Below are 12355 nucleotides of genomic sequence, written 5' to 3'. Positions count from 1 at the left end.
AGTAAAAGTAGAGTGTCCTTATAGCTACAGGAAACTAAAACAAAAGGTGTATAAGCACATTGATTCAATTAAATACCAAATTTAATTAAATTGCATGTGGCTGAATAGGGATATTCAGGCTAAATAAACATATATAAATGAAATGAGATAAAATAGAGATAGACTAAAATCGAATTCTAGCCAACACAGATAAAACAGAAGTGTTCTTAAGACCCCATTGACTCTGATCTACAAAACCCAATATATTATATGGATTTTGACGGAGAGTGAAACCAAGAGTGAGGGGGTAGAGAGAGAAAAAAAATGGTTTCAACTAGTAATGGGGGTCTTTGGCATGCTTTGTGGAGCTTCGGAACCTCAGTAAGAAAAAATCTCTTTTTCTTGAATCCATGATTCAGAGCGTGCATCAAACTGCTAAAGTCATGTGATTTCAGTAAACAAGGCTTCTTTACACATCATAGCTGTTTCAATTCAATGGTTCGATGTGTTTAATGGTTCGAACCAGTGTCTATGATTTGTATGTGAACTCGTGTCAATTTATAAATTTGTACAGATTTAGCGACGCATTTAATAAAGGGAGGAGGCATATCTAAAAGTCTCCTATTGGTCTTTAAGTTTTCTTAAGTATAACGTATTAAAAGACCCTTAATATTTAAGTGTATTAGAGATCGTTAATTGCCTTTAATTGATTACACCTTCAATAACACATTGGCTATTGATTTGGTAAGGTGTTTAGTTGAATTGAATTTTCACTGCACTTACACTGTTCTGACCAGCAGGGGTTACCAGCACAGAGCGCTTCGAAACAGTGAATCATTTGTGGCACAATTGATTCATTTGATTCAAACCCTTGAGAAGCTTTGACTCTCCCATCACTAGTTCAAATCAAAGTCCCTTAATCCAAAATATCCCAAAGTCGGTAGTCTTTGGTTTAAATGTTACACTCTACACTCGCACGTACACTAAGTGTTGGCTGAGTGCTAACAGCTATCAGCTGAGGTAGAGGGCTTTAGCTTGTATGCATTTAGGGCTGCTGGAGAGCTAGCTACACACAGTTGTTTCTTTACACAAAGGTCTGTGAAGTGGGTGCTGTTATCAGATTGCAGACAGTCTGCTCACACTTCCAGGGTCACGTGTTGCTAGGAGACCAATGCAAGCTCACAACACAGTCCAAGCGGAGCAGCGATTGATCCATGATGTGAGCATGCACAGGAAACTCACATGTGGTCAGATGAGGTGTGCTCAGTCATGACGTCACATGCAACTCATTCACAAATCAAAACAGCATGTTCACTTCCCAGGCAATGGTGAATTTGTTAGCTACACTAGAATAACACCATTAATTTGATGTAAATGTTTCACATCAGCGAATCAATATGAATGCAATGATATGTAACACATAATAAGGTCTTAAATCGGTGAAATGAGGAGCATCGCTCAGATCACCTACAACAGTGCTGAAAGTGGGGATTTCTTCGCAAAAGGTCAGACCGATTTATTCTGGTACCATTTAAATGGCAAGAGCTAATCTTGAGATTTCTTCGTCAGAGAAGGCTTATGCTCTACTAACAACAGAAATTAGGATTTCTTCACTAATATCAGGTTAGTTTTTTATCGTATGATTTGAACATGCATTATAGCATTGAATAACTTCTGTACTGTTTGGAAAAGTGCACTCAAGCTATAGTTTTCTCTGATCTTGATCAGAAACTGGTACGTGCACATACAAGTTAATAAAACATATGAGACAAACACATAAGATTGATTACTGGGTCTGCTTGCAACAATGTTTAAAACGATGCCACCGTTCTCCACCAAAATATGTAGCAAATTAGCTTAAAGGGGGAATATTAATAATTAATCATAACTCTTTATAATTAATTATAATATTTGGATAACTTAATAAATTAGCTTGATAAAGGAGAATTTACAGTACAATCAATTGACCAGGTCGTCTAGCGAACGCTCAGTGTTGATTATTTATGAATTCAAAGAAATCTTAATTTCCAGGGTAAGAGAAATACCCTTTTTAAGGTACAGTACTACTCAGAGCATATAACAAGATCAAAATCGTTGACTTTGTTGCAAGCAGGGAATCAGAAACAAATACTCATATGTATTGTGCACAAAGTTTTATTAACTAAATCACAAACACATAACTAGACTAAACAAACACACATACACACACACAAATCACACATACATGGTACATGGGAAGGATAAGTGAGACTGGATGAATGAAACCAGACAGAAACAGGGGAAATGAGGCTGAGTTGACCATCTGAAAGAGCCATCAGTCTCTAATTCAAAGCACAGTATACGATGGCTTACAACAAACCTCTGTGTGGTGAAAGGAACGATACTTGCATTTGACTTGGCTGTGGAACGAGAGTCTTGTGAAGCCTCTGAAGAAGGTCTGGATGGTTCCATTCGATGCAAGTTGCAATCTCTTGAAACTCCAAGGTTGTTCTTGACTCTGTTGTGGTTGAGAGAGTCCTCTCTCCTAAGTAAGCACATGGCTGGGTGTAAATGGGGCCTGCTGGCCCTGTGGGCCGCAGTGGAACTGCAGGCCACAATCCAGAGATGAAGATGCAGAGACTGCTGGGAGCAGAGAGAGAGAATTGTCTGATCGAGGGTATTTCCATGATGGTGAATTCCAGGGTTGAGTGAGGACCAACTCCAGTGGTATTAGTCTGAATCGCACACGGCTCTATATGTTGGGGCCTGGCGGGCGCACCCGCACCGGCTCAGGCTCTCCGTGAGTCACTCCACACGGGCAGCAATCAGAAGATTTAGCAGAAGAGAAGGAGGACCTGTGCGTGAGCCCTTTAAAGTAAGGGAAGCGTCTTACCTCCCAGGATGGGCTTGACCAATGAAAAAGGCTGAATTTCCAAGCGGGAGGCTGGATATATTGGGAGGGGGGGTATGACCCTTTGTCTGAGAGCATGGTTCGAATGGCTCTGGCAGTCTATACTTTGATTAAGTTACAAACACACATGGCATTCTATGAGGAGGTGGTGTACACCAAAGAGGGCATCACCAAATGAGCATTCATTTGGTAGGTGACACGATATAGGTTGGGTTACATTAACTAGTACTTCACTCATAAAGCGTGCATACAACAAACTACAATGTAAGAGACACTATACAATACAAGTTAAAATCATACACACAATGTCCTGGGATGCATGTTTATTCGTAGAAAGGTTTGTCTATGAGTAAAAGGAGGAAAGTTCTTGATGGTTTTTATGGGCATTGCGTGGGTTTCAGAAGGGTCTGTTCTTACTGCACTGTGCATCTCACATACTTTTGAGCAATAAAACAGTCTTATCAGATGGTTTCCCTGGTAACTGAGCCCTTTAGGGTGCTTTTTCAGGGGAAGGGTCCATAGACCCTCACAGATTGTTTGTTGAATGAGAGGGTTTGCTGGATTATTCATTAAATATAATGAATAAATGTGTCTGATTGGTCCAAACGCTACAACATAGTCTACATCCGTAATCCTACACAAAGCTAAACTTAACTACCTTACTAACTATTAATAAGCAGCAAATTAGGAGTTTATTGAGGCAAAAGTCATAGTTAATGGTTTGTTAATAGCAAGAATTGGACTTTAAAATAAAGTGTAACCATTTATTTTTTCGGAGTGTCTATTTACACTAAGTGCAAATAGCCCGCCTTGTTGGCAAAGGCTATTTACACTAACTCCACCCACCAATGTGTGATTGGGATAGTCAACACTGCAAAAGATGCTTGTTGCTCATCAGTTTCAGTGGCGAAGATGATAAGGCATGTGCTTTTTGACGCGATCGACCCGAGTTCGAACCTGCCTTTTGCCGAACTTTTTTTCTACCTTTTCAAATCTCATATCGCATCGGAAAGGCATTTATTTAAAAAAAAAAAAAAAAATGAAGGAAGGAAATAATCAAAAAGTTGAAAATAAAGTATCGGGTAGGGTTAGGGTAGGTGTAGGGAGGGCTTTATTGTCCCAATAAGGTGGCATCCATTTAATAGCCTAATATGAATTAAAACTATCATTTACACTCAATACGTTATTATTGCGTACTGTTTTATTATGTACTACAATACTGAGGTTCAGATAATTGCCAATATTTGCAATAAGTAGTATAAATAGCAGAAAATCTTGCTATTTTAACAGTGTAAATAGAATCTATAGCTATTTGCACTTAGTGTGAATAGAATATCGTTAAAAAATACTGCTATTTTCACTTAGTGTAAATAGAACCCATTGCTGTATTTTTTTGCACCTACAACCATTTAGTGGCATGTTAAAAGTGATAATGTGTAAATTCATATTTAATATTTTTGAGTTATAGGGTTTTATTGTAAATACCATAGCAATGTTGAATGTCATAATTATTCAACATTGCTGTTGAATAATTCTTTGTATGGTAGGTTCCAAAATTGAGATAAAACAGAATGTAAGCCTTTGGAAACTCTGTAACAAAAATTCATTATCTTGAGCTGTTACGCATACATAAATTTAACCCATGCATGTGCTAAAGTTCAGAAAAACCTTTGAGGGCGCTGAAGAAAAAGCAGCTGAGAAAAATCCTTGATATAATGCCAAAATATTAAAACTTGACTTGATGAAAGGAGGAAAAAAAAACATTCTAATATGCAAAATGTAATTTGGATAGACCTGTGGAATTCTGGAAGAATGTTTTATGGAGTGAAGCGACCAAACTGGATCTTTTTGGATTCGTTGATAAGGGGTATGTCTGGTGCATAAAAGGCAAGGCTTATGAGCAGAAGAAAACCATCACCATGGTCGAACAAGGATGTGGGCCAGAATTGTTATTGTTATGCTTTGCAGAAAGTGGACATTTTGACTGTATAAAGGACATCATAGATTGTTCGAAATATCAGGCCATTTTAGCAAAGACTGAAATATTTTTGGTGCATAGACTGAAGGTGATGATCATTGGACTTTTCAGTAGGGCAACCATCCTAAAGTTCATATGCTAATCTACCATTTGGTTCAGTAAGTCTGGTTCAGGGACCAGTTGTAGAATGTTTATAAGTGGCCTGTTTAGTCCCGAGGTTTAAATCTCATTAAAAATATTTGGTGGAATTTGAAAGCAGTGGCAACATACAAATCAAAGATGATTAAGGATCTGGATGTTTTGCAAGTGAGGAACAGGCCAAGTTTCCAAAAGAGAGGTGTCAGAAGCTTGTAAGCACTTAGAGGCAAGGTTTATTGGAGGTTACAAAGAAAAAGATTACCTACAAATCTTGGCTTTTTGGGGTTGAATAATTTTGTACATTCATTTTTAGAGCGTATTTGATTTTTCGTCAACTTTAAGTTGTCAGAATCACTCAAATGTGTATTAAAAGTTTTATTTATTAAATAGTTTACTCATTATGAGGTTATAATAGTTCCATATTTCCAGATAAACAGATTTTGAGCCACAAATAAATGTAAAGAAGTTCACAAATGTTGAACAAATTCACAAATAAAAAGAAGCAGATGCACAAATATACCCGTGCTGGAAAAATGAGTCAGAATGCGCACGGGCTAATTTTGCGCTACAGATAAAAAAAGTGAAAAATGTCAATTAGGTTTTCACAAAAATGAGTTCATTAAGCCCTCATCTAGCAATCCCAATGCTCCAAACAGTAATGAAACTAATGAATCTAAAATTATCTTTATTTGTAAGTTTTTTTTTTTAAGAGCAGTACCCTTTTCTCTGCTTGCTTCTTGTGCTGCCGCTAACTAATATATGAATCGTGCACATAAAGGCATTTCCGTCAGCATGCGATCCCGATAAATATTCACACAGACTGTATAAACAGTATTACAGTATTTAAGTAGGCTATTCACACTAGTGTTGTCAAAAGACCCGGTACTTCGGTACCAAGTCGGTACTAAAAAAATGAAAACGTCACGGTACCAGGTTTTTTTAAGTACCGGTGGTATCGAGTACCCGGTCAACCCGGTTCTTGACGCATACGGCCCGATGATTTCCGCGATGCAGAAAACGTTGACGGAATCTCGGAATCCAGTTATAAAAAAGGAATTTACAGTTTAGCACGGAATGCCACGGAATTTGTCAAAGTTTGGATGAATCAATCAAAAGTAGGTCATTACACTTAAATCAAATCACGACGCGGACTAGTAAATATTAAGCCGCAAAAGTCGATTCAGATATGAATCCCGCATGTTCTGCGAGTCTCTGTGTGAATGAATGGCAGAGACGTGCGTTTTATTATTTTTTAACTACACACACTGAAGCGCGCCTGACGCTCGCGGTGATTTCAGCATCTGCCGTCTCAATGAGGACATAAATACATAAACAACATCTCCAGAACTGCTCTGAGAGTCACTTCACGAGCATTTTACCGTTTCATTTGAGTAAAACCAGCATCATATCATATAGCTACACACAGAAATAAAAGGTATTCACGGTAACCCGTCAAAATAAACGTTTATCTTAAAGACATTGTGCCAGAAATATATTACTATTATTTAGTAGAATGTATGTGATACTATTACTACTATTGAAAAAAGTTCATATTTATTTTTAAAGAAATAATCACACAATATTTCTTCCATATCCCCTTTATTTACCAAAAAAATAAAATGTGTTTCAATTTCATTAATTAAAAGACAAAATTAAATGTGGGTGAAACTTTACTGCTTACTGTTTTTCATACTTTTATTAATTGCAGAAAAACTTGAAACAATTTAAATAAGTATAAAGAATGGCATTGATTTTTGTACATTTTATTTTTGTTTGACTTTATTATTAAAAATAGTGTGGTTTTTAATTAGCATGTGGTACCGAAATTGGTACCGAGAACCGTGGATTTTCATTGGTATCGGTACCGAATACTGAAATTTTGGTACTGTGACAACACTAATTCACACAAAAATAATCTGTTATGTCTTAAGTGAACTTTGGGGAACTGTTGGGGAAAACATCTGATGTGTAACATTATATTAGATCTGTGCAGTACAGTACACTAGGACTCACTACAGGCTACAGGCCGTCTGTCTCATTAATGTTAATCAAACAATAAAAGAAAAGATCGCTGCTCTTGATTGAACTGCTTTTGTAGTTTTAATAATCAATTTATTTGTAATGAACACACTGAAGTGATTTTTACATTTGATTATTTGTTTTCTTACTTGAATGCTTTTGTTTAGATGTGAAATGAAAAAAGTAATGCACTAGGCCTATTTGTTTTTCTTTCTTATATTGTTCTACTGTTTTTGTTCTTTTTTTTGCATCTGTTATTATTTTTAATAACAAAGATTAAATAAAAAATGGCTATATTGTGATTATTTATATAGTAATTAATATTAAGAAAGGGAGTGGAGGAAACAATGCAATGTTGCATGGTGATTTTGCTTTGGAACGTTCAGAAAACTTCAATTTGAGTTTTCTCAGAACTGACTTTGCTGACTTGACTTTGTCGATTTCAAATGGGTTTAACTCTGTCATTTTTCGTCTGATTCCAACAAATCATTTATCATTTTGTAGGTCTTTTAATTTTAATTCTTTTTGAAAATAAAAATAACTTATTTTTGCTCATTGTGACTCATTTTGCCAGCACAAGTCACATATACAGAGTTTCACCAAAAAAAAAAAAAAAAATTAAATTGATAATTAGATAAGAAACAAAGTTTTTTTTATTGAAAATTTTTTTTTTTTTAATTATTAATACATGTTAAAAAAATATGTACAGGTTTTTTTTTTTTCATCTCAAAGTCTTTTAAAACTTATTCACCAATACTTAAATGCAATATTTTTTTAAATCACTTTATTTGTTTTATGTTCCACTTATGTTTTGTAAATACTGTAAATGCCAACAATCATGCCAATAAAGCTTATATGTGACCCTGGACCACAAAACCAGTCATAAGTAGCATTGGAATATTTGTAGCAATAGCCAAAAATACATTGTATGGGTCAAAATTATTTCGATTTTTTTTTTTTTCATGCCAAAAATTAGGATAAGTAAAGATCATGTTCCATGAAGATACTTTGTAAATTTCATACTGTAAATAGGATTTTTTTTTATTAGTAATATGCATTGCTAAGAACTTCATTTGGACAACTTTAAATGTGATTTTCTTTATTCAGTATTTTGATTCCAGCCAAATATTGTCCCATCATAAACCATACATAAATGGAAAGCTTATTTATTCAGCTTTCAGATGATGTATAAATCTCACTCAATCATGACTGTAATTCTGTAGGCCTACACCAGCAATAAATAAACAAACTGATTTTACCATATGGGAATTTACCATATTCTATCTTCATCATATATCATATATATTTATTTGCCTAGTCAATTATAAGCTACATTAGTAGGTATAATTCTAAACACATAATTAGTGCAATGACAATACATAATGTTAATTAGGCGGAAGCAAATCTCATTTTATTCATTTGTTAATTTTTTTTTTTTTTGTATATAATTTTTTTTTTGTGAAACTCCTGTATATATTTGTGGATCTTATTTTTAAATTTGTTTAATAATTGTAAATATCTTTACCTTTATTTGTGTCTCAAAATATATTTATCTGGAAATATGCAACAATCCTAACCCCATAACTGATGCCTTGGTTAAACTGTTTTCATAAAGTTATGTTCACGGGAGCAGAATGTCTTACAGGTTAAGGGGGTTGAATAATTTTGACTGCAACTGTATATGCAAATTGTTTTCACTCACCCAGACAGGCGTAGCCTGATGCAGATGATGCCAGGCCAGCAGCAGTTGGAAAATTATTCACAGAGCAAATATGGACCTTATGCGACACACTGTTGACGTCAGAAGTTGAATCACCAGTATTTCGTCTCTTGCGAGCAAACCTTCGAACTGGTGAATTTAAATGAGATTAACATCACAATAACAGCTCCTGACATACAGTTTAACTTATTTTAATGTTCTGAAAGTCAGAAACATACTCTCCTGCAGACATGACTGCAGCCGGGGGTTGCTGATATCCTCTTCTTTGCCATTCAACCAGATGCGGTCTTGCTGGAAATTTCTGCTGCATGCAATTGTTGTGGTTGTTTTGAGCTGAGAAAGAGAGTTTAAGTATATAATGGTGACTTCATTGTTTGAGCTAATAATCTGGAGCTCTTTAAATGAACTGAGGTACAACGACAGATGCTGACAGGGTTAATAATATTGGGAATATCATTCACCTGGTCCTGATGCAATGTTACGCTGAGGGATGAATTGATTGGCAGAATGATATCTTCATCACGTTTCCCCCCTGTTTCAATGTCAATAATACAACAAAACAGATGAAAATATAAGCCGAACATGTTCAATGTTATTTCCTGTAAATTTTCATTGAACATTTTATTGTTAATAAAATTAATATTATTTACAGAAAGTGTAGACCCTGTCACCAAAATGTATTTGGTCACTTAATTCACACTAACAAATGTGTGACTGTCACTACTTTGTATAAAGTGTCTTTTCTTCATTATTATTTAATTTTTCTTCCTGCCTTTTTAGTGTTTTGGTGATTTTAGTAGATCATACAGTTAGCAGAATAACCACAGGTGTAGTTCATCACTATAAGCATATTCCACTAAAGTTTTACAAACACAAAGTGTTACAATATGTTTTGCCTTTATCCTCAGCACTATGTTTTAGCATTTCAAACCTACAGTAATTTAACAAATACTCTTTGCTGCCACGGTGTATATAAACGGTTACAAACATGAAAATGACATGGACTTGGTAAATTACAAAAAGAAGACACTGAACACTTTCTCAAAACAAAAATAATGATCATCTTACATCATAACAATCATAACTGAATGTTACTGTTACTGAACTTTGATAGATTAGGACATGCACACTTACAGTATTTGATGACAGCGATGTTTACCGGTGCCGTGCAGGTGACCATAGCGAGATTTTGTTTATCGTTTTCTGGCATATTCATAAATTTATAAAAATCGACAGATAATTGCCGCGCAGATAATTTAACAAAAGTGAAAGATTATTAACAAATACAACTTGCGCTGGTTACCAGCTATTGTTTAACAGCGTGAAACATAGTGTGAAAGCAAATGTAACACAACCTTGAGTGTGGATTGGTTCACGCTGAACACGAGGATCCGTATTTGACCAATTAGAGAGCTCACCGTACAACCCTATATTAAAGTGACCCAATCATTGGCGTCGGACCATGGTCTTACCAGAACCAGAGATGGCCTTATTATTGGGAGATACTAACCTCCGCGGCTCCACCATTGGAGAAAACGTCACGGCCAACTGGATCATGTGTACTTTTATAACCAAGCACAGTGGGTGATTCTAAAATTGATACTTCCTCGTTTCCTAGCCCCGCATTTTTCTGGTTGTGGCTAAGGGATACAGCTACGGCCGGAATTATTGTTGTACAGTGTGACAAAAATTACGCTATATTGATGTGCGCATGGCCAGTAGCCGCAGCTGTGTCCCATCTAGCCTTAACCCATTTTTCCTGTCCTTCAGCCGTAACCCGGAAATCTATCAAACCTAGCCATATTAAAGGATATCTAAAATTCTGTCATTTATTTTTCCTAGTAATGCACTTTAAAAGTATCTGTGTTATTCGTATTATAAAACTTAATGTTCTTGCAAATAAAATATAATTATTAATAACTCCACGTCTCTACCAACGGTCTCACGCACATCCACCATGTTTGTAGTTCTTATAGAATTTGTAATTCTGAACGGAATCCTCTTCCAAAGCGAATGTGTTGTGGGCAAGATTTACTTTACTAAATTTACTTTACTCTCAAATTTAAAATACACAGCCTATTCAAAACCCACATTATGTATCTAATAAATATAATCAAAACGTATATGTTTATTATTGTATGACTGTTGCAGCTAATTAACAGATTTGCAGGTGTACTGTAACAAACACTCATGAGGTAAATAAAATAAAAATGACAGAGCCTCAGCGGCTTCTCGCCATTTTTTCATACTTATTCGTAGAATATGCAAATGTAACATTCATCGCTATAACCATTAATAAATACTAGTTTGTATAATAATAATAACATTAATGAACAGGTAAACAGGTAAACTCCATTGCAGAGCCATTGAAAAAATTAGCACTGGTCCTTTCCATTTCTCACTCATAGCAAACAGGGCAATTACTTTGAGTTGCCCCCTGTCATTTCAATGAATAGTGTACAATGTATACTATTATACAAGTAAAAATGCCTCATCCGTTTGGGGAGGTGAGCGTGCAGTCAGCAGAAGTGAGTGCTGGAGCTGGGCGAAAGAATAAACAGAGTTTAATGGTTGGAGGGGCGTGGTTAAGTAGCCACGAGATGTGGCTAGAAAGGGATACAGTTACAGCTACCTGGGGCCTTAAAAATGTATCCATCTAATTTGTTTTCATATAGACTGGTCATAATTAACTTTTTAAAGTCAGTTACAAAAATGTAGATTGCCAAAAGTGAGACTGATTATCTCTTGACTAACTGCTCCTTGGTCACACTAGTTCTAAAGACACAATCTTAATATACTTTATGCATGCTGGGCATGCACACATCAATATCGTATCATTTTCGTCACGCTGAATAACAATAATTACTGTATTTGCATTATTGTAAAGGGTAGGTTTAGGGTTAGGTGTAGACGTTAATAAAACAGAATGTGATAGGTAGCAAATTTACTTGTTTCAAACTTCTTCCATTAAGGGTAACAGAGACTACATGCTTCTGTGATCCTTCAATGCTGCAGAAATTTTTCTGTACCCTTCTCCAGATCTGTGCCTCGATGCAATCCTGTCTCAGAGGTCTACAGACAATAGGCCCTTTTCACATGACGTCGCACAACTTCCGTTCTGACGCGAAGAAGGGTATTCTTACTTCCGCCAGCATAGGAAAGCGCTATCACTACCAGCATGGAGTTCACCCATTTGCTTGTACAGGTGCATCTCAATAAATTAGAATGTTGTGGAAATTTATTTCAGTAATTTAACTCAAATTGTGAAACTCGTGTATTAAATACATTCAATGCACAGAGACTGAAGTAGTTTAAGTCTTTGGTTCTTTTAATTGTGATGATTGTGGCTCACATTTAACAAAAACCCACCAATTCACTATCTCAACAAATTAGAATACTTCATAAGACCAATAAAAATTTTTTCAGTGAATTGTTGGCCTTCTGGAAAGTATGTTCATTTACTGTATATGTACTCAATACTTGGTAGGGGCTCCTTTTGCTTTAATTACTGCCTCAATTCGGCATGGCATGGAGGTGATCAGTTTGTGGCACTGCTGAGGTGGTATGGAAGCCCAGGTTGCTTTGATAGCGGCCTTCAGGTCATCTGCATTGTTGGGTCTGGTGTCTCTCA

At 35.8% G+C, this 12355-nt stretch overlaps 1 protein-coding gene across 1 annotated transcript in view; it reads right to left on the bottom strand.

Annotated features, from left to right (window-relative positions):
- mvda (mevalonate (diphospho) decarboxylase a) overlaps positions 1–10241 on the bottom strand; it is a 47800-nt gene extending 37559 nt beyond the window's left edge. Inside the window, exons 1-4 of the mRNA XM_058752263.1 lie at positions 9859–10241; positions 9186–9256; positions 8943–9057; positions 8707–8853 (exon numbers count right to left, since the gene is read on the bottom strand). Of these exons, the coding sequence (XP_058608246.1) occupies positions 8707–8853; positions 8943–9057; positions 9186–9256; positions 9859–9940 (415 nt within the window). The 5' untranslated portion in view covers positions 9941–10241. The remainder of the gene's footprint in view (positions 1–8706; positions 8854–8942; positions 9058–9185; positions 9257–9858) is intronic.
- Between the last annotated feature and the right edge of the window lie 2114 nt (positions 10242–12355).

The sequence above is a fragment of the Onychostoma macrolepis genome, chromosome 18 (assembly GCF_012432095.1).
Source record: "Onychostoma macrolepis isolate SWU-2019 chromosome 18, ASM1243209v1, whole genome shotgun sequence".
Classification (NCBI taxonomy): domain Eukaryota; kingdom Metazoa; phylum Chordata; class Actinopteri; order Cypriniformes; family Cyprinidae; genus Onychostoma; species Onychostoma macrolepis.
This window is presented reverse-complemented; position numbering and strand designations above follow the sequence as displayed.